General features: G+C 36.6%; 1 protein-coding gene across 1 annotated transcript; it reads right to left on the reverse strand.

The window, feature by feature from the left end:
• Positions 1–643: 643 nt before the first annotated feature.
• pxdc1b (PX domain containing 1b) lies at positions 644–24375 on the reverse strand. The gene is made up of 5 exons (XM_020930772.2): positions 23720–24375; positions 9736–9827; positions 9489–9606; positions 7468–7576; positions 644–3627 (listed from the first exon to the last, which is right to left on the reverse strand). The coding sequence occupies exons 1-5, from the start codon at positions 23973–23975 to the stop codon at positions 3510–3512; spliced, it is 693 nt and encodes a 230-aa protein (XP_020786431.1). The 5' UTR covers positions 23976–24375; the 3' UTR covers positions 644–3509.
• Between the last annotated feature and the right edge of the window lie 117 nt (positions 24376–24492).

Consider the following 24492-nt stretch of genomic DNA (forward strand, 5'->3'; position numbering starts at 1 on the left):
ACAAAACTGTGAAACGTACCACAAGGAACATTGTGTACTTTTTATAAAAACAGTATTTATTCATATTATTTACATGTTACACTATGTGTAGGTCTATATTTTATACCAATTACATAAGAATATGAATATTGCTATACAAAAGTGTACATTGTCACAAATATATAATGTATTTACAGACTGTCTTCTCATAAATATTATTTACTTTACACCGTAGTACTTTGAGAACATGAGCTTCTGTATTGCAATTTAATCAAAACAAAATGTTATTCAAATCACATTGTTGATGTGTAAACAACACAACTGTATAACATGGTGAAATGTGGATGTGGCACAATATCCTCTTTAAAAGTAGCACTAAAGGGGTAACTTTTATGGTGGAGAGTTTTCTACCTGCTTGTGTCCATGGAGATGTTATTACTTAGCCTGGAATGTTCCTCAGTATAGCATTAAAAGTTTTTTGTGGGCTTTATTTAACCAGTAAAACATAGATACAATTATTGCTAAACTGTGGAGCCGTAAACAATGATGTCACCCATAGATGCTCCAGTCAAATGAAGCTCACTGAGGGTTGCAGCTACAGGGTGAATTTGGAGCCGAGTTCCATATTAGGAATAGGAATTTATGGACAAAATTGTGAAAATTAGGAATAGGAATTTATGGACAAAATTGTGAAAATTAAACCTCAATAATCATGTAGAGCGGGTTAATACTAACATTTTAACACCAAAATAAGGAGTCTGACAGCAGCAGTTACAGTGAAAGAGGTTTTATCAATACAAAGTGAATTGCAGCCAGAGTCGATGGAGCCAGAAGCGCGCCTATGCCCACTTATTATTTCATGGCAGCTAGTGGGGTAGCTATGTCAATTTATAGTTTATGTGTGGAACATTTCAGGCAAAGAAATAACATCTCCATGAAAACAAGTAGTTGGTGGACACTCTACGAGGAATTTCACATTTTCACCTTTAATCAATATTTATTAAAAAAAAAAAAAACATACAAATTTAACCCTTTTTGCACTGTCCAAAGATTCACATTATTGCAAATCCAACCTAAAATAAACATAACATAACACTTATATGACACAAATATAGACCTTTGAAGAACTATTTGACACTCGTGAGAATTCTCCATCCTCTGTCATGATGTGAATGCTGACGGAGAACACACTGGTGAACAGACCCACGCAGAGGTCTGGTCCGGTCCATTCAAGCCCACATCTCCAGCTCTGCCAACTTCTGTGCAGCTCAAAGCTTTTGTGTTGACAGGGTCAGAGCAGTGGTGGTGGGCGCACAGCTACGACACACTGTGAAGTCCATCACAGTCTGAACTGTATGAGACGCACTTTGGCTGCTCAACTGAAGAATATGAATTATGTGGGCCTTGGCTACGGTCAAAACAAGGCTTCAGTGGTTGATATTATTGTATTGTGTGATGTAAAAGAGATTCAGTTATATGAATATTTAATGGTAGTAGTTTAATTTATAAAAGTTGATCAGCTAAAACACTGAAGATATTATTTCTTATACAGCATTCATAGAGGATATGTCACGTTTTTAACAATTCAGATATTTGAGATTGAGAACAAAATTACTATATTTAAAGTTGCCCTATGTAACTGTTCTTATGAGAGGTATCTGCTCGCTAACTTCTTGTCTCCATATAGATGTCACTGCTTTACCTGGAATGTTCCAGAGTTTAGCATTAATTGTCTATCTTGCATATAGATGATTAGAGGTGTTTATGCTGCCTTAAAAAGACATGCATTCTTATTATAAATGTATCTCCACATATCTGACCTGTAAGTAGGCATGCTGGGTACACCTACTTGTCTTCATCAGACCATAGTGTGCACTTTAATAGTTAGTCCAAAATGTAGAATAATAGTAGTTTAGGATTATAAATGGTCACATTTTGCATTTAGTATTTGAGAACAATTTCTATTATTAAAATTAAATTAAATCTGAACAGGGTTGAAAAAAAAAAGTTCCCGTTCTAAGAAATAATTTAGATCTAAATGTAATTCAATAAAATGTCATGAGATTTGTAACGTAAGAAAAAAAGGGAACTTATTATTAATAGGGAACTATCGTCAGTATGAGATTCATGTAACACAATGGTCCAAAAACCACATAATAATTCTTTATAGATTCAACAACAAGGTGTTTTTAGTGGGACAAACTACTGCTTAAAATAAAGAGCGCTCTAATGTTTTCCTAGATTCACTATGACCTCACTGAGCTCCGAGTGGTCAAACACACAGCGCACAAACATGACCCTATCTGACCCTCTCACAAAGCCCTCTTTCACTGAATCAGCACAATATGAATCCACACACTGTACTGTCATCTCTAAGTACAGCACAGTCAGTAGAAACAGGCAACACAGAGACAGATTTTTAGTCGGATAATCCTATACACACATGAACAAAAGATAATACAGATCGATGTTAAACGAACTATACGCTGACACTAAACACACAACACTAAAAAATAAATCTTAAAGGTGCAGATGTAACTTTTGGGGGGGTCCACCATCTAACTGTCTCCATAGTGATGTAAATTTGTTGCTTGAAATGTTCCACCCTATAATATTAAACTTATCTCTCGTCTTTTATTCAACTACACATGTTTTTATTGGTAAAAATACATTGAAAATATGTATTCTTTCTGAGTGGAGTCATCTCTCGACAGATCTGACTTGTAACTTGACCTGCTTGTCTCCGTGGAAGAGAGGAGAATTTTAATACCATATTGGAACATTTCAGGCAACGCAACTGACACTTTGCAGGGACATCACGCTGGAGGAAGAAGGGGGGCAGCATGGGTGTCTATGGTAGAATGTTCATTAATTTTCAGGAGCATGTTTAGGTGTTTGTAAGTGTTGTAATGTAATTTGAGAGACGTGTTTAAAAGTCAAATTAAAATCTAACTTGAGTAACTAAACTTCACACAGAGCAGTGCTTCCATTTAGCCCACCAGGGAATGTTGATGACAAAGTATCCATAACTGCTCTGTGTGGAAAAACAGGTGATGGATCCTCTTCCGAAAAAGTTAAAGTTCACTTTTTAAATGAAAATCAGAATTTTAAGAGAAAGAAAATGTTAAAAATGAAAATAAAAAGAAAATGTCATTAAAAATATACAATTTGCCAAACACGCTGGTGAAAATTTCAACATTTCTTAATACCACAGGACAAAAAAATAAAAGTGGTATCATTGTTTCATAAATAATTTTACTAAGATTGATTTGTGCAAAACATTAAGAGTCTATTTTAATACTGCAAAAACACCCTTTAAAATGGGTAAAATAGTTTAAAGATGTGGCTTCCCCCTACTCAGAGTTAATTCATTCATAGTCATTATAAAAAGTTATAAAAAATGTATTATTTTACTTCCCATGTATCGAGTCCAGACAGATGTGCACAGAGCTGTCTTCCTCTTAAGGCACACTGGTCTTAATAATAGCCTCAGATGCCCTTCCGCTGTCTGTCCGCTAGCTCCTTGTTCCTCATTCCAGGATGTCCGTCTCAAAGGGGACCAGGTGGTAGTAGGACAGGTTGGTGACGTACGCCTCAGGTTCCTCCTCGCACAGTTCTGTTTCCAACGGCAACAACTCATCCTCAAACCTGAAAGAGACAGAGAGAGATATTTATCTATTTTTGAATGTTAAATGTCAATGATTTAAAGGTTATATTCTTTGTATTCAGGAATCAGTATTGAAAGAATTTTATAAGCCAAAATAAAACTGAATTTAAAAACTGGAATGATCATGTTGAGGAGACAAATGTGATTTTTGTCATATCTCCTAGTTACAAATGAGAAATTATGTCGAGAATAGGTAGCTGACAATGTAACATTTTAACACTGAGTACTGCCGTGCTCAAAATCAGATTATTATCACATCTTGGGAGTTCTATTTACATGGCATGTAAAATGTAAAATCATTTCATTTCTTTCTGATCATGGTCCCTCTGATCATGCATATCTAATTTTCTGGTCTACATGTCATTTAAATAATCTTAAATGCTCAGAAATCAGATAACAATCAGATTTCAGTTTGCATGTACACAAAGCCACCATCGGGTCACCCAAATGAGATCTAGTTAAATAAAGGATAATAAATAAATAAAACTATATTGTAAACTAAGTATTGCAGAAAGCTGAAGGTTTCTGTCTGAATGTTATTTTGTAAGTAAATTTTTGAGACAATAGAGTTTTGTTTTATTTGTTTTGGTGAAAGGAAATTATGTAAAATGTATGTGTCCACTGTTAATTCAAATACCAAAAAATTGTTACTTGTTTTGTTGTTTGAAAATTACAAAATAACACATCATGATGCATTATGTATAATACATCAATTTTTATGTGTTTGCTGTAACATTTTTATTTCCATTTTAAAGCAGGGGTCTCCAACCTGTAGCTTGGGAGCTACCAGTAGCTCTTCACACCCTTCCAAGTAGCTCGCCAAAGACTTCTGAATTATACATATTGTGCTGAATGGCTCAAATTTGATGAACTACCATTGTAACTACTATTTACCCAGGATATTACCAGTTTTGAGCCCTGTGTCCCCTGTCCCAGCAGATTTATCCAAAATCAGTGATTTGTCCCAGTTTTGTACAGGAAATGTCCCAGGTGTCCCAATTTTTTACCAATCTGATCCCTGCCAGCAGTAAAGAGAGGCATAAATTGTCATTTGGTTACGTAAAATTCAGAAAAGCTGGTTAAAAATCACCCAAACACAAAGAAAATGTGACTATCTGGTCACCCTAAACTTTGTGCACTAATAAATGGATAAAGGTTTATGTTTTATAGGTAGCTAACTAAGGTTTTCCTATGCTACATTTCTTGTGACTGCTAAAATTAGTAGCTTTTTGGCATTTTCTTTTTGTAAAAGTAGCTCACCAGAAGAAAAAGGTTGGAGACTCCTGCTTTAAAGGCCTTTTTTTTTTAGTAAGGGTCCAGCACCTGTGTGTTTCAATGAAGATGTAATTATTGTGCTATTGTTTTTATTGTTCCACATTCTGGCTTTAAACTTCTCTATCATTCACTTATTCAGTTACGGGTGTTTTGCTGCTATAAAAATCCCAAAGCAATAACATGTCCACTGAAAAACAGGTGACAGACAACTCTTAAAAAGTTACATAATGCATCTTTAATACATATCAAATCAAATGTAAGGAAGTGATTAATGGCTGCGAGCTCTTGTGCAAATGTGGTGTAAGAGCAGTATGTCCTTTGTTTCCTCTGCACACCCAGGGAAGGAAGAGGTGCACAGACTTCCTGCTGGAAATACACTGATGAAAGGTGATGGAATTTAAAACATGCAAGCTTCTTCTGGGAGTTTTAAAGAGGAAATCCGTACTTTTCAAAACAAATGGGATTATAATGGACTAGCAGAACTACTGTATCTCAATTAAGAATACTTACATTTGTTTATTTTCATTTAGTTAAAGACATTGTGTTTTTGTCTGCTGTAGAGTGATAATATATGATACCCGTGGATCAATTTAAATCATAATATTGATCTAAAATGACTTTATAAAATACGATGACTGGTTTCAATAGTTGCTATTACTATATTATGTAATGTAGAAAAGATTATGTTTTACCCTATAGTCCTTAACTATACTATCACAGAACTGTATGGATTCTATGGATACTGGGTTGGCTTTAATAACTTTTTCGGAGATGAAATTCATAACTGATAGAACAAGCACAATAAGAGACAGCAACCTGGTCCCCCATGAGGCATCAGTGGGAGCAGTTCATCACCACAGAAGCAGTGGTGCCCATATTACGTGATCATTATATCCACAATACAATGTGTGTATCTGTGCAGTGCCCATGAACATTTGTGTGATATTGGTCACACATGAGAATGTACAGACATTCTCATTTACACTAACGTGTAACAAAAATGTCATTTTTCATGAGTTCCATATATGTAAGTTCTGTGACTGTAGATCAGTGTGTTGTGTATCATCAGAAAAAGAAGAAATGGAAATTATTTTCGCTCCAATTAGAATTTTAATGGCATATACTGAAAGAGAAAGGAACTGTTCTAATTAGTGATTATCTAACTATTAATATTTTACTATACAAATGCATAGAATTATAAATAGATAATATTTTTCTGACATTTTTAGACCACTCCCGTTGCTCTAGCTCGATCCTTTGCAGAGTTATGACCAAAAATGCATATTTGACTTTGGTTACCTTGACCTTCAAGTGACCTTGTGTGATGATTGGGTGAATATTTTAGCCCACAGATTGTTCAGAAATTGCTGAAATTGCCTATCCTTTATAATGGCGTGACCTTTCAATTGACCCATGTGACCTCAAATGACCTCTGATCGTCACCAAACTTTTTTGCAGCATGACCGTGTACCAAATTTGTTGACAATCAGTCCATAAATGGCAGAATTATCGCAGGTGGACAGACACATAGACACACAGACACACAGGGTGAATACAAAACCTGGTCAACCCTTCAGGGATCAGGTAAAAAAGGGATAGCTGCTGTAGGGGACTTCTTGTACCAAAGTCAACGAACCCTACACGTATCACAGATTAAGAAAATAAAACTGGAGAATGAAGTAAGTACAGAGCAGTGGGAGTGTACTGATGGAGGCAGTGACTGATCGGAACAATGACATATTGAATAAAGGAGAATAAAAGATTACTCAAACATGCATGAATCACTTTCAACAGAACTTTGAGGGAGTAAATGATTTGTTTTCATGGTACAATACAATCCTATATCTTACACAAAAGGGTACACCACCAGTTAAGTTATTTCTTAAGACATGGATGAATCCTTACTGATGACCATTAGTACTAGCCTGATTCATCAGCTGGTTTCACTTCATTTCACTTCTTAGAAACCGTCTGACCTCGCAGTGTTAGAATTTGTTCGCTTGACAGTAGAAGGGTACTTTTTTGTTTAACCAATCACTGCTATTTGGTTGTGACGCATATAATGCACCGCTAATGGGGCTAACTTTTCCCAAATCTTGTAGGAAGAAGGGCAACAACATCTTTCCCCTTGATGAAGTTCACCAAACATTCTCTTATTCTGGCTTTAAATCCTCAATCTCGGGAATCGTTGCCAGCACAGAATATATGACTCTTCACTAATTGGCTGGTGCCCAAAATTGCAACACCAGGGTTTTTGCGAACCGTCTATTGTATTTTGATTCCTGACCTAGTTGCTGGAGAGAAATGAAATTCTCACTAGGTGGCGCCAACCTGGCTACAATCGTACCAGCACAACCCATGAATGTATGTAAATGTAACATAAGATGCAAGCTGTCAGTACTTTTTATGTTGTAATAACCAGATTACAGTGTTTTTCAAGTCTGTTATGTTACTATAGAAACTTGAGTTCACGCATTTTCCTGAATTAGATATGAAACAAAATATGGCTAGAAGTTCTCAGGGTAAAAACAGCCACTAAATCATACGTGTTTTCTGCAGAGTCTGTGGATGAGGGCCGCTCCTTCTCCTCTGGACTCTGGTCAAACACTATGGTCTCTGTGTTGGCCAGGCAGAACCCATTGGACCTCATGATTTCTGAAACACACACATTATCACATATATTATAATACATTATCACATATATTATATTCTTTACAATTATTGAGAGCACGTGGTTGAACACGTAACATTTCTAGACTAAAATATTTACAACTGCGACACCCACTCAAGAGCTCTAAAACTAAACCAGACTTGTACGTATCTGTATTGATTATGAGATGGTTTGACCGTGTGATGGAGTATTTGTCTTCTTGACTTCCCAACTGCATTTATTATTGAAGAAGACAGATAAAAGACTTAATTTGCCCCCAAAGGGAAATTGCTCTACGGTGAAGTCACATGACTGGCCTTTCACACATGACACCAATAAACAACAACTTGAGTTATAACGCAGGCTGAGAGCAGTTTAGCAACCTTAAAGGTACAGTTTGGATTTTTGGACAAAGGACCTCATTTCCTAGTGAGTCAGAATGTTGGAGATGTGTGGAGACACTTGTTTAAATATTCCATCCAGTCCTTGTATTTGCAGAGGTCACTGGTGCTAGGCTAGTGCATGTCAATGGCCATAGTTATCCTGCCACTAAAAACAGTCTTACCCACTCCACAAAACACCCGAAGCAAATCTATTATTACACCAGAGTGTCGATGTGAATGTCTGTGTTGATAGAATAATGTTTGAAATAAATCTAACCTTGCATCACATGAACTGTCACATGTTGAGGGACTATTTTCTCAACAGAAGCAGAATTTTACTTTGTGGTAAGACAGGTGCTAGGTGATATCAGTCCGCCACTACCAAGATTTCTATCAGGAAGTACAACTCGCTGCTGCTGCTCAGAAATAAAACCTTCAAATACAAGGTTGGTTTCACTTCTAAAAATATTCTATCATTGCTTCGGGTGTTTTGTGGAGTGGGTAAGACTATTTTTAGTGGCAGGATAACTACGGCCACTGACATGCACTAGCCTAGCACCAGCAACGTCTGCAAATACTAGGACTGGATGGAATATTTTAAAAAGTGTCTCCACACATCTCCAACACTTTGGCTCACTAGGAAATGAGGCCCTATGTCCAAATTTCTAGACAGGTATTTCTTCATAAAGTCTGCACTTAAACAGAGCAAAGGATTATGGTCTATCTAGTTCCATCAGTTTTTTTATCTGTTGCTGCACCAAAACAATGAATTTAAGCAAAGAGAATTGTAATTTGATATATTGCGATGGCCCACGATATTATTGTGAAGCTTTTGACAATACAATATCACAATATTTCTGTTATTGTTACATCTCTAATTATTATTATTATGAATTTATAGGCACTTATCACACCTCTGAGAGACCAGTGTAAGTTTCGCTGTGAATACTATGTACTATGTACTGGAACAAGACAAAATTAGCTTAAATACATGGGAATAAAAATCATTTACAGACACTTTAAGTACACTGTAAATATCAATATCTAGGTATGTTAAAATTACTTAAATTAAGAACATTTTACTTTATTTGAGTCAATTTATCTTGACAAGCAAAATTATCGACCAATAGAATAAGTGTGTTTTTCTTAATTCAAGCAACATTTGACACGATTTTGTTTCAAAAAGTGCAGAAAGTTGTTGTTTTTCTTATCTTAAGTGCAGCAAGATATATTTTCATATTTTAAGTACAAAAAGTCTTGTTTAATTGGCAGATCATTTTACTTGTTGAGTGAAATTTATTCAAATCATGATCAAACTGTTAAGTCAAGTGATCTTAACTTGGCTAGATTTTAGTTTTTACAATGTATTGGTATTGAAAAAACTAAACAGTATCCAAACCTACTCTTGAACTAATATGCTGTTTTAGGATTTCACACTCTCACATGGAGCCAAGATCTTATATTCCTGTTACTTCATGGCACATTTTTCAGTTTTGCATTAATATTTCCCACCATGAAGTTGTTGGACTATTACCTGATATCTTGATGGGGCTCTGAAAACAAGGCTGTATCCGGTGGACTTTGTCGTTCCTCAGCACCTGGTCCAGTGGTGAGCGCTCAAAGAACGTCAACATGACCTCTGACCTGGAATACTGCAGAGGGGAGCCAATTTACCCGCATGACTTTGCAAACATCACATGCTAACATCACACATATCAAGCGGGAATTCATGCATGTGAAAAACTCACAAAGATATATAGATTAGATAGAGGTTGTCTTACTTTGCAGGGCATGTTGATAGCATTTTTCAGCAGTCTTTCCACCTCGTTCAACTTCTCCTCAATATCGCTCGCTTCTTTGATTTTTACCATTCCTGAAACATAAACATTTGAACAACAATTAAAGTGGGATTAAACACCTAAACTTCACCTACAACCACATTTTGAAATATAGCTGCTTAACTGGACTACAGGGCAGTGCTGCGTGATGTCACCAAGTACTTGAAATTGCAAAAGCCTCTGGAGGCTTCAAATTGACATAGTTTATACTAAAGTTGCCAAAAAATGACAAAGAAGTATAGAAATTACTATTACAACAGCATATAGTAGTAGTTTAGTAGCAAAAAAAGCAGATTTTGTTACACTTTAAGTATGAGTAAGATTTTATTTTATTTTTTCACTTACAACTTAAAACAACACCTACATTTAAAACACATAATCTAATAGTTCTGGTGTAGTTCTGGCATTTGCTTGTTTCCATTAAGATATTTAAAAGTATCCACAGTATAGCATTAATCTCAATCACCATGGAGACAAAAAGGCAACGCTACAGATCAGTAAGAATGCATGATCTTCCAAGGTTTATTTTTAGCTATAAAAACACCTGTAATTGAATAAATGCAAGATGTATGTTTAATGCCATACTGTGGAACATTCCAGGCCCCAACCTATCAGAAAAACTACACTTTGAGTTTGATTTTATAGCAAGTTTGTATAGTTTTTATTGACTGTTTCACCTTCTCAGTATTTATTTGACCACTTATGTTGTTTTTCAGTCCCGTGATATTTTTCCCTTTCTTTTTTCGTCATAAGCAGCCACACTTGTTTTGATACAGATGGATCATGTGAGTCCCTCAGTGGGATCATGACCATCTGAACTCAGGGAGATTCACCAGTGACCAGACTCACATCTTTGTAAAGTATGTAAAGAGAAATGTGTATTCTGGAGTATAGAGTGCATTCAAGCTTTACCTGTCTGACTGATACAAATGTTACAAAAGCTTCAGGAATAACCACGCAAATGACCTTCTTTTGTTAATTATATAATCTTATTTTTAAAGATCATCTTGTTAAAGGGTGCCCATGAATGGAGGAACTAAAAGCTGAAGTTCCTCTAACCTTTGCAGCCTTCAGAGAATACAAATATAGACTCTGTGAAGTGGCTACAGTCACTGCCAACTACCAAATGCAACGTACTGTAGTTTAACAGCGACTATAAATGCTGCTGTGGTTGGAGAATTGTAATTTTATACTGGCAAAAAGAATCTCAAAATAACTTACACTATATGCGAAAATGTCAAAAATATATACAGTATATAGTATAATAGTATATTTTGTTTATGTTACTAAGTTGTATAGTGAAAAATATAGAAAAAAATATGTAATTGCATTTTTTCTGAAAGGCAGTGAGATTACAATCAGATTTGTGAATGTTCTGATTCTGTTCATACTTCATACTTTAAATGTGTCCAGAAGAACTGACAAAAAAGCTGAAATGTGAACTGACAAACTAACACAAGAATCACATTTGTACAGATCGCATTTCTTCTAAAACTTTTTCTGAAGTGCTTCTAAAATTGTAGCCTTTGTGATTTGCTAGTTGTGTCCATTCAAATTGTAATTTTGATTTGATTTTGATTAATCTTGCAGTCCTACTCCAATAGCAGTTGAATGATTTGAAACGTACAACAGTTTCCAGTGACAGTCAGCTGAGTGTCCGAGCTGCAGAGAGGATGTGAGGATGACTGGTCTGTCAGCTCAGTGCTACAGATATCACACACTCACACAGCAGTGCTTATTTGGAAGAACTGAGTCAGAGCCTGAGGCAGCTGGACACAAAAGCATGTGTTTATACTGGCCTACAGTGATGATGTCACAGCCACAATGTGAGCTCTGACTCTGCACTCAAGTCATCACTGTACTGGGCTGAGTGTCTGAGTTATGGTGACTCAGAGTTATGTACTGAGATCACATGGAAGTGGGTGATGTATTGAAAAATGGATCATATCACAATTGTTTTTGAGAGGCAATATTAGAACACTGAGTATATTGTCTATATTAAAACTATTATGAATGACATCAAAAAGCGACAGAAAGGTCTGGTGTAGTCATATATATTATGAATATGAGCATTTATGTTCAAGTGACAACCCTCAACAACAGCTATTAAAATGTAAACTTTTGTCCCTGCTGCCGAAGAATGGAACACTATCTGGGTAGTTGAGGGCCCATCTAGCCCACATGTGTCTGCACATCTGGAGAAAGTGCTTGACCCTGTCCATGCCTAACCTGCCAGTCTCTTCTACATTCTGTTCCGGCTGCTGGAATCAGAAGATAGAGTACGACAAACCACTGTCCTAATTTGGGATGGTACAACCACAGCTGCAAATTTGTGTCACGTGTCCAACTTTTGTACGACCAGAGCAGAAAGCTTCTCTTGGATCATGTTAGACTCTGCCATGGAGTTGCGTTTTTGACCAGTTGGGGCCAGAATTTCCAGAAAACTAAGCACCAGAAAAGGTCCATTTGTGGACCGGATTTCTGCATTTTATGGATGACCTTGTTGGTTTCAAGCCAGGATGCATGCTCCTGCATGCTCTAGGGCAGTGTGAAGCAACTGTGCTGAAAATTTGCCTCATAAATCCAAGGCAGAAAAAGTAGCTTCCTTGCCCTCTGGTTGGAATCCTTAAGTCTCAAGTAGAGGAGTTGAAGTATCTTTATTCAGTAAAATGAAAACAAAATGTTGTGCCATTGAGGTTCAAAAAGCTGAATTAGCAGCATGCCCTTGCACTGACATCAATTGTGCAACACAGAATGTAGCCAAAACATGCAAGAGGAAGAATGAGTTGTTATTTCGCAACGTCAGCATGTTTCACCTGCGCTAACATCTGACACCACAGTGGGAATAGTTTAATGAAGCGTCTAATTAACAGCAGATTCAGCACATACCTGTCAGAGGAGAGCTCATTACGGAAAAGGACCACCACATACGATACACAACATTACAGACGAGCAAACAACAGATGTTCACATTTAGCCTACCCACGTTTACTAAACACTTTTTTATCTCAAAGATTCTGAGGTAGAATTTGTTAAAAAGTACAGTTTTATGTGAGAGGGTAGTTTTACATAAGTTACACCAAAAACCAAACAGTCTTGACAGTAAAATTGCAGTGGGTAAAATAGTACGTTACACCCTCGTCTTTCCCCCACACACAAAACCAGCGGGTACCACCAAAGAGAAATAAACACGAGCCTAGCAAGACGCCGCCGCTAAACTAGTAGATGACTTCAAGTATCTTGGGAGAAGTTACTAAAGATGCTGAACTTGATTTTTACTGTCTTAAAAAGTGAAAAACACAACTAGTTCATTTTAAAAGGTTTATAGTGGTCCAAAGTTTTTCCTCACTTATCGTACATATTCCGAGCATTATTCATCACAATGAGTTTATAAGTGTTTTTCTGACTTTCAAAGGTCAGGGTGGAGTTCTGCCGTCAGGAATGATAACAATAACTAGCATGGTAAGCATGCATCTCCTGAGCTTGGACAATAAAATGCTTTATAATGAGATATTATCAACAAGTAAAACTAAATTAACTGGACTTAGCATTTGAAAAAGACACAAAATATATAATTAAAAGCAAGTACATAGTGGAATTATTTTGACCTCAAGAGCTGTCAAATAATTCTGCTTATAGGAAATTAGGTTTGGTAGATTAATTAGTAATTATTCAAAATGCAATTGGACAATAAATATATTAAAGGTAGTTAGATAGATGTTGAAAGTGTGATTTGGGTGAGTTTTTAAAAAGTCAGTTTCAAATTTTTTGGACTTGTTGAACAGTCATTAGGTAAAATGGCAGATGTCATTCAAGGAAACACTGATATTACAGTGAAATGCACCAGAAAAAGTTTGTTGACATAAAAAAATATACTTTTACATAAGAACTTATATTTAAAGAGGGAAAGTGCTAACATGCTTAAGTTTGATCAAATTTTGAAGAGTTTTATTCTTTTTATGGAAAAAAAAAAAAAAAAACTGGTCCAGATTTGAGAGTTAATGCCGTCTTCTTCAATCTTCAAAACTTTAAGAAAAAAATAATAATAATGGCCTACTGTTTATTTGTAGATCTCAGTTTGTGCTTTTCATCCTTTCCAATAACATGTTATTTTAAATGGAATTCAATTTGAACAATATGTCCATTGCACCGAATGACATTTTTAAAATGTCCATGGCTTTAAATGCAGAAAAATGTTTTTATCAAAGCTGTTTTCAAGGGGCATATACACTTTAATATACCAGAAAGTGTACACATTTTGCATGCTTTTATATTTAAATTTTTTGAGCATTTGAAAACTGCAAAATGTTACTCAGCCATTACATGAAAATATAGGTTTCAGGCCCTTTAATAACAGTTCTGCCAGTCTAATATGTTTTAAGAATGTTAAAAGCTGCCACATTTTTTTCTAATAGTTTCCTCTGATGGTCTATTTCCTGCAAAGACTTCCTGGACTCAAAGTTACGCAACAGGTCTCGAGAAATTGCTTCAACAGAGATATTCTACGATGATTTTAGATTTGTAATTTTAGTTGTCATGATCTCATGCATGTTTTCAGACACTTGAGGGTTTGTGGTTTACTGATGAAACTGATCGTCAAATTATCTATGTTGTCATCTGCACTGCTATTTCCCAACAGCATCAGTATTGCACTGATAAATATTCATGTAATGTGATGCTAAACCACAAAATGTCACAATATTATATACGAAAGTTGTATCACACATTAACTTGAATATATGTTTCCATTTTGGGAAATTCTATTTAATTATTTCAGAGCATTTAAGGTCTATATATAATAATTACCAAACATGCATAATACAAGAATGGCTGATTTACTGACTGTAGGCAAACAGTCTAAGCTAACATACTTTGTTTTAGGACTGCATAGCTTTATAAAGGTTACAGTCTACTTTTATTCTCCTCTCTTCTTGTTCTGTAAAGCACTTTGAATTACTTTGTGTACAAATGGTGCTGTACAAATAAACTTGCCTTGCCTTGCTTACTTTTTGCCTATTTGTCTTTAAAAATGCTCTGGTTCAATATTTACAGAACCCATGTAATTGTTTTTGATCATTTTGTTGAATTTTTGTTGTTCATCTTGTTGTGATTATCTTTGAACTCTGTTTTAGTTTTAGTTTTATTTCTCAAACTTGTTTTATTATATGTCAAACAGTCAAGAGTGAGTGAGTGTGTGTGAGTGTATGTGTGTGGTTGTGCTGATTTTATTATTTTGATGCTTATTTAAATTTATGTATCCTACTGTCTGCCCTACTGTATCTGTCTGTTGTTGTTGTATTTATGAGGACCCCCTCAAAAACGAGATGGCGGGAGATCTCAAGGGGCTTATCCTCCAAATAAATACATTCAAATTCAAAAGTAACATTTCAGGTGAGGGTCTACCACTTCATTGTCTTTACGTTGCATTGCCTAAAATATTCCTCAGTATGGCATTAAACCCACCTATTTTGCATTTATTCAATTACAGGCGCTTTTATTGCATTGAAAACTTAACTTTTTTCTGAGAGTGGGGTCGCCTCTGCACAGATCTGACCTGTATCTGACCTCTTCAATGGTCATGTCACCTTCTTCTCACAGGGAAGATCGATAAGTTAATGCCATACTGTGAAACATTCCAAGCAAATCTATAACATCTCCGTGAAGACAAGCAGATGACAGACCACCAGAAGAGTTACCAGAAGAATAACAATTGTAGAGAAAACCTAGGGATTTAAAAAAAAACTATACAATTCTCGAATATGAAACTTACACAATATATTTCATAGTATTCAAAGGTTATTATTTGCATATCTATTTTAAATTCTGCTGAAATGTAACACAGTGAGTCTCATAATCTCCAGGGCTTTTGAGGGAGTGGTGAGAAAACGCACATCACATGCACGTCTCTCGTAAGGAATGTAAGAGCTCACTTCCTGTCTGTGTCCACCACTGAGGTCACATGTGAGGTAAAGGGTGCCCCGCTGGGACCAAATATGGGAAGTCCACTCCCTCCTCTGACCCTCCTCCTCCTCCTCCTCTCTCATCGGGGCATTAGAGTGCAGCTTTCTGTGTTGCCTGGGTGCAGTTTGGAAACAAGAAAACATGAGAATAGCTAGCATCATTACAATGTTACTGTGAAATGTGTTTAGCCATTGAGGATCTATCAGCTTACACTACGCAGGATGAAAATGGGCTCTGAATAGAAAGAATGAACAGAATAGAAGAAATAATATAAAGGCACACAGTTGAAAATATTTTTTATAATAGTAAAATATTTCTTCTATTTTAAGTAGAAGTATTAATTTTTGGGGAACAGTAACCGCTAATAAGCTTAAATTTACAGTTATGGTGCAGCAATAGCTAAAAGAAACTGAGGGAACCACATAGACCATAATCCTTTACTCTATTCAGTTCAATTAACAAAATGAAAAACATTTACTCACTTTTAAGTCTTAACTCATTTGTTTATAATGGAACGAAAGGCTTGTCAAGGCAATTTTAAAGGAAAAAGTATTAGATTAACAATTTTGTAAGCCTAAACAAAATATCGCTATAAATATCGTACCGTGAGATGCATATCGTGAAAATATCGTACCGAGAAATTTGGATATCGTTACATCCCTATTAATTTTACCACACAAATCTTAAACACTGGCTCCAGTTGTAGTCCTGGTCTAGTCCAGTTTTAGTTCCAGGTTTAGTCCAACTTTAGTCCCAATTTTGATGTGGTGACTCCGCAAGTTAGCCAGGCTGGCGGCACCTAGTGCCTCTGCTCAATTTCATTTCTCTCCAGCAACTAGGTCAGGAATCAGAATACATTAGACAGTTTGCAAAAACTGAAAAAAAGTGCGAGTTCGGGAACCAGCCAATCAGCGAAGAGGCATATATTCTGTGTTGTCAACGATTCCTGAGATCGAGGATTTAAAGCCGAAACAAAGAGAATGTTTGGTGAATTTTATCAAGGGGAAAGACGTTATTGCCCTTCTTCCTACAGGATTTGGGAAAAGCTTAATATACCAGTTATCCCCGTTAGTCTCGCATTATATACGTGACTATCAAATAGCAGCGGTTGGTTAAATGATAAAAAGTACTCGCCTACTGTTCAGCGAACAAAACCTAACACTGCGAGGTCAGACGGTTTGTATGAAGTGAAGCGAAGTAAAACCAGCTGATGAATCAGGCTATCTGCAAGTGTCCACACACCTCTAAACTAGGGATTCGCCAATATTGATACTGGTAACGATCCAAGAAAATTTGCTAGATGGGATATCGGTTCCATGGTATCGATTCAGCCGGTATCCTGGTTGGGCCTTTAATTGGATGTAATAAGATATATTGACTGGCTGATTTCTGGTCTTATAATGTTTGAACTTTTATTTATACAGCCCTGTTCAGTAGATATTTGGAGGATAAATAACTATTTGGATAAAGTAAACAGTGTTTTATTGGGAAAAATGCAATTCTTAGTTACTACAGTGGTATAGAATAATATCTGGTGAGTATCAACATCAGTATAAAGCTGGATCGGTGCATTCCTACCCCAAAATACAGGGTCAATTGGTTTCATACGTACACTACCAATCAAAAGTTTTAGAACACCCTCATTTTTCCAGTTATTTATTGTAATTCAAGTCGTGCAGGTTCAATGAAGAGTTTGAAATGGTACAAAGGTAAGAACTGAACAGCCAGAGGTTAAAAAAAAGATAAAAGATACAAAACACAAGTCCAAGCTCTGCCAAAACTACCTCAGGAAAAAAGAACAAGATGGTGAGCTTGAAAACATGGAGTGTTCAGCACAGTCTCCAGATTTAAACCCCATTGAGCTGGTTTGGGATGAACTGGACAGAAGAGTGAAGCAACCTACAAGTGCCACACATTTATGAGAACTTCTGCAACAGACTTGGGAAGAATTTTCTGAAGAACATTTGATTTCTATTGTAAAAAGAACGAGCCACAGTGTGTTCTGTCTGCCGAAGGTGGACACTTTCAAGAATCAAAAGTTTAAAAGTTTTGGTCAACAGTAAAAAGTACAAACATACATTTTTGCCAACCAAATGTAAACACTAAAATAACTGTAGACTTCACAAACTGCTGAGTTGGGCAGTTAAATTGTGGTTTTGATTCTTATTCTACCAATCTTTGTGCCCTAGTCTAAAATGCAATGCAACTCAGTAGTCAACAACAATGTCTGCTATTCTAGTCTGTGGGCAGGAAGAGGGCCCATTCCCAACACCGCTAAGCAGTTTCCAAAACATTTGTATGCGCAATGTGGTCAAGAAAAAGAAGAAATGCCTGAAGACTCAAGAGAACACATAAGGAGTTTTTGTCACTCCAACGCAAACAAAAATCTGGACATTTTAAAATTATGACTAAAGCTTAGTTCTGGTTTAATCCTAATTTGGGCTCATTCTTGTAGTAGTTTTGATTTATTTTGGTCCATTTGTAAGGACAGTACCCGGTTTTTCCCAATTATCTGAGCAAAATTTGCCCCAGCGCAGAGTAGTAAGCAGCCCTGAAGGTTAAAATAATTTAGCATGTGTACATTTTCTTTGTAATAATGAGGAAATTTTTATTATTTTAGTTATAATATATTATAATTTAAGCAGTAGAGAGTTGAATAAGTAACTTTTATTACTTGAATGGCTTTAAAAGTTACTTTTTATTCTATTTAAAGTAGTTTCAATGTTACCCGTTATCGTTATATCGTCCTTAAAAACTTGTTATCTGCATATAATTAGAAAGAATTTTATGTTTTTTTGTGTTAGGATGCTAGTTGTTGTTAGATAAGTGAGGAATAACTTTGGACCACTGCAAACTTTTTCAAATGAACTAACTTCTGACAGTTAAGACAGTAAAAATTTGATACAGTGCATTTTTAAAGCCTCTCATTTATTCTCAAAATCCCAGTTAAGACCTTGTTTATTTCAGCTTTAGTCCTGATTTGAAACTGTAAGTACATTTTTTTGCTGCTGTGTTTCATATTTGGTTTGTGTTGGTTCCAGTTTTGGGTTAGTTCTCATTTTTCAAGTTCTGGTCTTGGCTCAGTCCTGCCTAGACCTGTCACGATAACACATTTAGAAGTACTATATAAAAGGAAATACTGTGATAAATGATCATATTAAACTACTTTATGCCACAGACGCAAAGCAAGATAATGCCAGTAAAACAATTTCTATATACTGTATCATTAAAAGGCATCAGCTGCAACAAAAAAATGGCAAAATGAACCTAAAATTTGGCCAAGCTGCCTCCGCTCAATTTCATTTTTCTCCAGCAACTAGGTCAGGAATCAAAATAAACCAGATGGTTTGCAAGAACCCCGGAAGTGCAAGTTTGGGTAACAGCCAGTAGGTGAAGAGTGATATATTCAGTGTTGTCAACGATTTCCGAGATCGAGGATTTAAAACCGGAACAAAGAGAATGTTTGGTGAATTTTATCAAGGGCAAAGACATTATTGCCCTTCTTCTTACGGGATTTGGGAAAAGCTTAATATACCAGTTAACCCTGTAAGCGGCGCATTACATACGTCACAAACAAATAGCAGCGATTGGTTAAATGATAAAAAGTACCCGCCTACCGTTAAGCGAACGAAATCTAAGGCTGCGAGGTCAGACGGTTTGTACGAAGTGAAACAAAGTAAAACCAGCTACCTATAATAAGCCTATAATAAGCCACAGAAGTGATTTATTCTACTCTCTAAAGTTCAAATCTTGCATCTTACATTAAAATGACCAAATTCTCCTCACTATTGCAAAGAAACTGTACACACGATAAATATTAAGCCTCAAAATATATTGTTCACAGCATTCATACAATGAACGATACATCGATATAGTATTTCTCGTGACAGGTCTTATGTTGGAGTCCTGGTTTACGTTCACAGTACACATAGGCCAACTGAGAATACTGGGATCTGTGGAGCATGTATACATCTATGTCAAGGATAATACAGTATAATGACTAAGTCCAGACTTACTTGTAATAACATTGCCTGCACAAAGTAAGCACTCGGAAGTGAACGGCAGCCTTGATATTAATAGAATGTTCCATTGTGTAAGCAAGTTAATATTCCCATAAAGTGAAAGTGGCCTTCAAAGACCTAATGGGTGCTGTGGTCAAATGGCTACTTATGGTTATAAAAGCTAATGAATTATTATTATTAAAACACAAAGTCATTTCGAGATAGCCTGTAGATAATGTTAGCTACAGTAGCCTGCTCCCCGGGCCTATATTTATATTACGCTATTTTCTGATCTGTTATGATGTTCTCTCCTCATACACAAACATACTTAGAGTTGTGTTTTGCTTCATCCACACATGTTTAACACACAAATCCTGCATATTTATTCTTCTCTCAAACTGAAAACTCTCTGGTCCACCTTGTGATGTCATGTGGTAATTGCTGGGTTTCAGGTGATCACAACGTTCTATAGATCAATAATATTTACAGATGGGGGGGCAGGTAAAATGAATATGGTTGAAATGTTTTTTTTTTTTTTTTTGTAAAACAGTGAGTTCTTGAGCCTAGTTAGTAATGGGAATGATCAGCTTCAGCATTTATGAATTTATCTTCAGATATTTTATGACAAAGTACAATGTAATCAATGTCCCCCATCTGGGAGTATGACATCTTCACCTTCTAGAACATGAAAACCGCCAATACAGGAAGTGCTTCACTGTGTTATTAAATTACACACACCTTCACTAGAATCACTTGGATAATTTTAGCCCTGGAATTACCCGTCTTTACCAAATTAAAGGTAAAAGGTAGCTTGAAAACTACCACTACATGACATCATAAGGTGTAACAGAGCATTATGAACTGTGGAAGTGTAGACAGACTAATGATAAAGGATTACTCGCATATGTGAATGATACAAAACACAACTCCAGGCATGTTTTGGATGAGATAACAACAGTCTAACATCATGGCTTTGTGTAATATCGGACCAATTGATACTTTGCAGCTGATGTCAACAACATTCCCTGTAACTGTAAGCACTGCTCTATCTGAGGCTTGTTAGGCTCTAATCTAATTTAAATTTAATTTCATTTTTTTGGCTGTGTTTGCTAATGTGTGCACTGTGTCACACAACTACAAAAACAGTCCACCACAGAAATACAATCCCGGCATGATGTCACTGCAAAGTATCTAATCGAGATCTGCAACGCATTAAATGTACTCACATGAGCTGTATGAGCCACTGATGTATAATCTGTATAACCTCTAGCATGAAGAACGCTATATATACTTTCCCATCTATCCTGTCCTCTTCTTTTTTCCTGACTTTCTTTTCTCTCTCTCTCTCTGTATTTTCTCTATAACAATGATTGTGTGATTGTCATGTACTCACTTTGTACACGTCATGGCTATGTTACACTGTGTTTTTGTGCCAATAATAGCTGTAATAAAAAGACAAGTAGGGGACTCTTCACCACAAAAGTTACATAGTGCAGTGACAGATATGTTAAACTTAACCTTAGGCTAATAGTAGTATTTTTTAAAGATGTAAAAGAAAACAGAATTTCTAGGTGTTCAAAGTTAGGATGACCAGATGTCCCTATTTACTTGGGACAGTCCCAGTTTTGAGCCCTGTGTCCCCTGTCCCAGCAGATTTATCCAGAACCAGTGATTTGTCCCAATTTTATACAAGAAATGTCTCAGGTGTTCCAATTTTGATAGGGATTTTTGATACCTGCCTACAGTAAAGAGGAGCGTAAATGGACACTTGTTTGGGTAAAATACAGAAAAGCATGCTTAAAATGACCAAAACACAAAGAAAATAGGACTACACTGACTCACATGTTAGTCACGAATGGGCTGAGTGCAGAACAGTTTTCCTTAATTACACACACATTTCACAATTTATTATTACTAACCACCCCAAACTGGTGGTGTCCCAGTTTTTGATACAATAAACTTTACTCTAGGATAATAGATAATAGAATAAAGCATAATTTGTACAGGGTGATCAGATTTAAAAAATTCTAAACTGGGACACACCTGGGATGGGATGTTTGGTAGAAATAAAACTGTGAAACAAAAAGCGTGTAACATTGTGCATTCTCGTGTCAGTCATAATCTGATGAACTTCTGAAGCTTTATGGTCATTCAGAAAAACGGATTTCTGTATTTGGGCTAAACAAATGACAATTTATGCTCCTCTTTAGAATTGGCAGGGATCAGATTAGTCAAAAATTAATTGCCATTTTAGTCCTGGTTTAGAGTTGATGTAGCCCTGGTTTAATCTTAGTTTAGTCCTGGTTGAGATCAAACTGGTCAAAAATAGGAACATCTGGGCAAATCACTGGTTTTGGATAAATCTGCTGGGACAGGTGACACAGGGCTCAAAACTGGGACTGTCCCGGGTAAATAGGGACATCTGGTCACCCTATTAAAGATGCACTATGTATAGGGTGACCAGACGTCCCTATTTACCCAGGACAGTCCCAGTTTTGAGCCACTTTGATACCTACCAACAGTAAAGAGGGGAAAATATTCTTATTTGTTTAGGTAATACAGAAAATCTCCTTAGAAATGACCAACATACAAAGAAAATGTGACTATACTGACTCACATGTTAGTCATGAATAAACCATGAGTCCATAACATTTCCCTTAAAGGGCCACTAAACACCAAAATCACTTTTTTCTGCTGATTTTATTATTACCAACCACCCCAAAGGTCTGTGTACCATTCATTCTTTTGAAGAGCAAAAAAACAATAAAACGGGAAAACTTTGCTTTGGTGTCAAACTAAAAAACAGATTTCAACCTCTATTTCCAATATTTAATTTAAAGTTTATTTTAAATAACACCAATCAAAAAACAATCTCGGTGCCTATTTCAGTTTTAACATTTTATTCTCTCTGGTTTATATGCCCTGGAAATTGTGCTCCTTGGCGCGTCACATTTAGTGAATTTAGTGTCAGCTGAACACAGGAGAGACCTCCCAAACCGTGTATCAATTTTTGATTTTGAAAATCTGGTTGCCCTAACAAAAGTTACATAGTGCCTCATTATACAGATATGTTAAGCTTTACCCTCAGTGTTGGGAAGGTTACTTTTAAAATGTATTCCCCTACAGATTACAGATTATATACCCCAAAATGTAGTTTGTAACATAATCCATGAATTTATTTAACGTGAGTAATGTAATCTGAATACTTTGGATTACTTGGTTTGCTGTAGGGAAGCAAAGACTAGGATGGTTTAGTCCTGGTTTAGACCTGGTTTTAGACCTGTTTTAGATCTGGTTTAGACCTGGTTTAGTTCTAGTTTAGAACTGGTTTTAGTCCTGGTTTAGACCTGGTTTAGATCTAGATTAGATCTAGTTTAGACCTGGTTTTAGTCCTGCTTTAGATCTAGTTTAGACCTGGTTTTAGTCCTGGTTTAGTCCTGGTTTAGACCTGGTTTAGATCTAGTTTAGTCCTGGTTTTAGTCCTGGTTTAGTCCTGGTTTAGACCTGGTTTAGACCTGGTTTAGATCTAGTTTAGTTTTCCACAATGAGTGGAATTACCAACAAAAAAAAAAAAAAAAAAAAAAGAAAAAGAGCGATTTAGCCTGAAATGTGAAAACAGGAAAATACCGCCATGTGATCCATTTATTTATTACCAATTACCACTCACTGAAACAGTAACTGTAACCGAATACAGTTACTCATAATTTGTACTCTGATTACGTAACTCCGGTACATGTAATCTGTTACTCCCCAACACTGTTTACCGTAAGATAATTGTTGTATTTTTTAAAAGTTGTAGAAGAAAACGAAACTTGCAGAAAACGAGGGCCCCCAAAGTCCCTGCAGCCCGCGCCCCCAAAAGTCGTCGCTACGCCCGCGTGCAGCCTGATCACTTTCTCATTAGCGCTCATAATAATAAGCCTCGTCATGATCCCCCGTGTCCTCCGTGACACGACCCACCGTACCGTCTATGAGCGGACACTTGGCCAGCTCTCCCCTGTCCTCTGGAAACGACTCCACCAGCCGCTTGAACAGCCGTCCCAGGTCCGAGTAACTGCGGTGGAGGTAGAGAATATTCCGGTCCGACCACTCCGTCCGGATCTCGAAGAAGTCCTCCTCCTCTCCCCGCTGACTGATCACGAGCCTCCGGACCCCGTTCACCCAACAGTCCCGCACGAACATATTCACCAGGGACGTGCCCTCGAACACGGCCGAAGCCATTGGTCAACCCTCGGTCACTCTTCAGTCCAGCCCCGGCATGATAACGAAAAGATAAATTAGTTTTAAATAGTCGAAAAGTTTGCTCAAACTCCGTTCTAGCTTTGTGACTTTTAAGCTAGTTTGTTTGGCTAGCTTGTTCGGTCCATCACACGCATTGTCAAACGTGGCATAATTAGAAAAAAGAAAAGAGGTTTGTGCTAGATAACGCCCCAAAGAATTGATTTTAAGATAACAGCGTCAAAACATCCAGCGCAGTCGTTCTTTTACGTAATTCCCATCAAGAATCCACAAGAGTATTCCATGAACTAACTTTTCTTTCTGTTTCTTTCTGCAGAAGCTGTTGACACAAGTCCACTGTCAAGAGGAGAGGACAGAGGAGCTTGCCTTGGGTTCCCAGTCTGAGCACAGCCTCCTCCTCCTCCTCTCTGCTTCCTCCTCCTTGACAACAGGCTATTATCATGCAAAGAATGTAAAGGGCTGCAAAGAAAACAGCATCCTCCATCCTTTTAGAATGGGA

This window comes from Boleophthalmus pectinirostris, unplaced genomic scaffold (genome assembly GCF_026225935.1).
Source record: "Boleophthalmus pectinirostris isolate CB_2022bp ecotype Guang Dong unplaced genomic scaffold, ASM2622593v1 HiC_scaffold_15, whole genome shotgun sequence".
Classification (NCBI taxonomy): domain Eukaryota; kingdom Metazoa; phylum Chordata; class Actinopteri; order Gobiiformes; family Gobiidae; genus Boleophthalmus; species Boleophthalmus pectinirostris.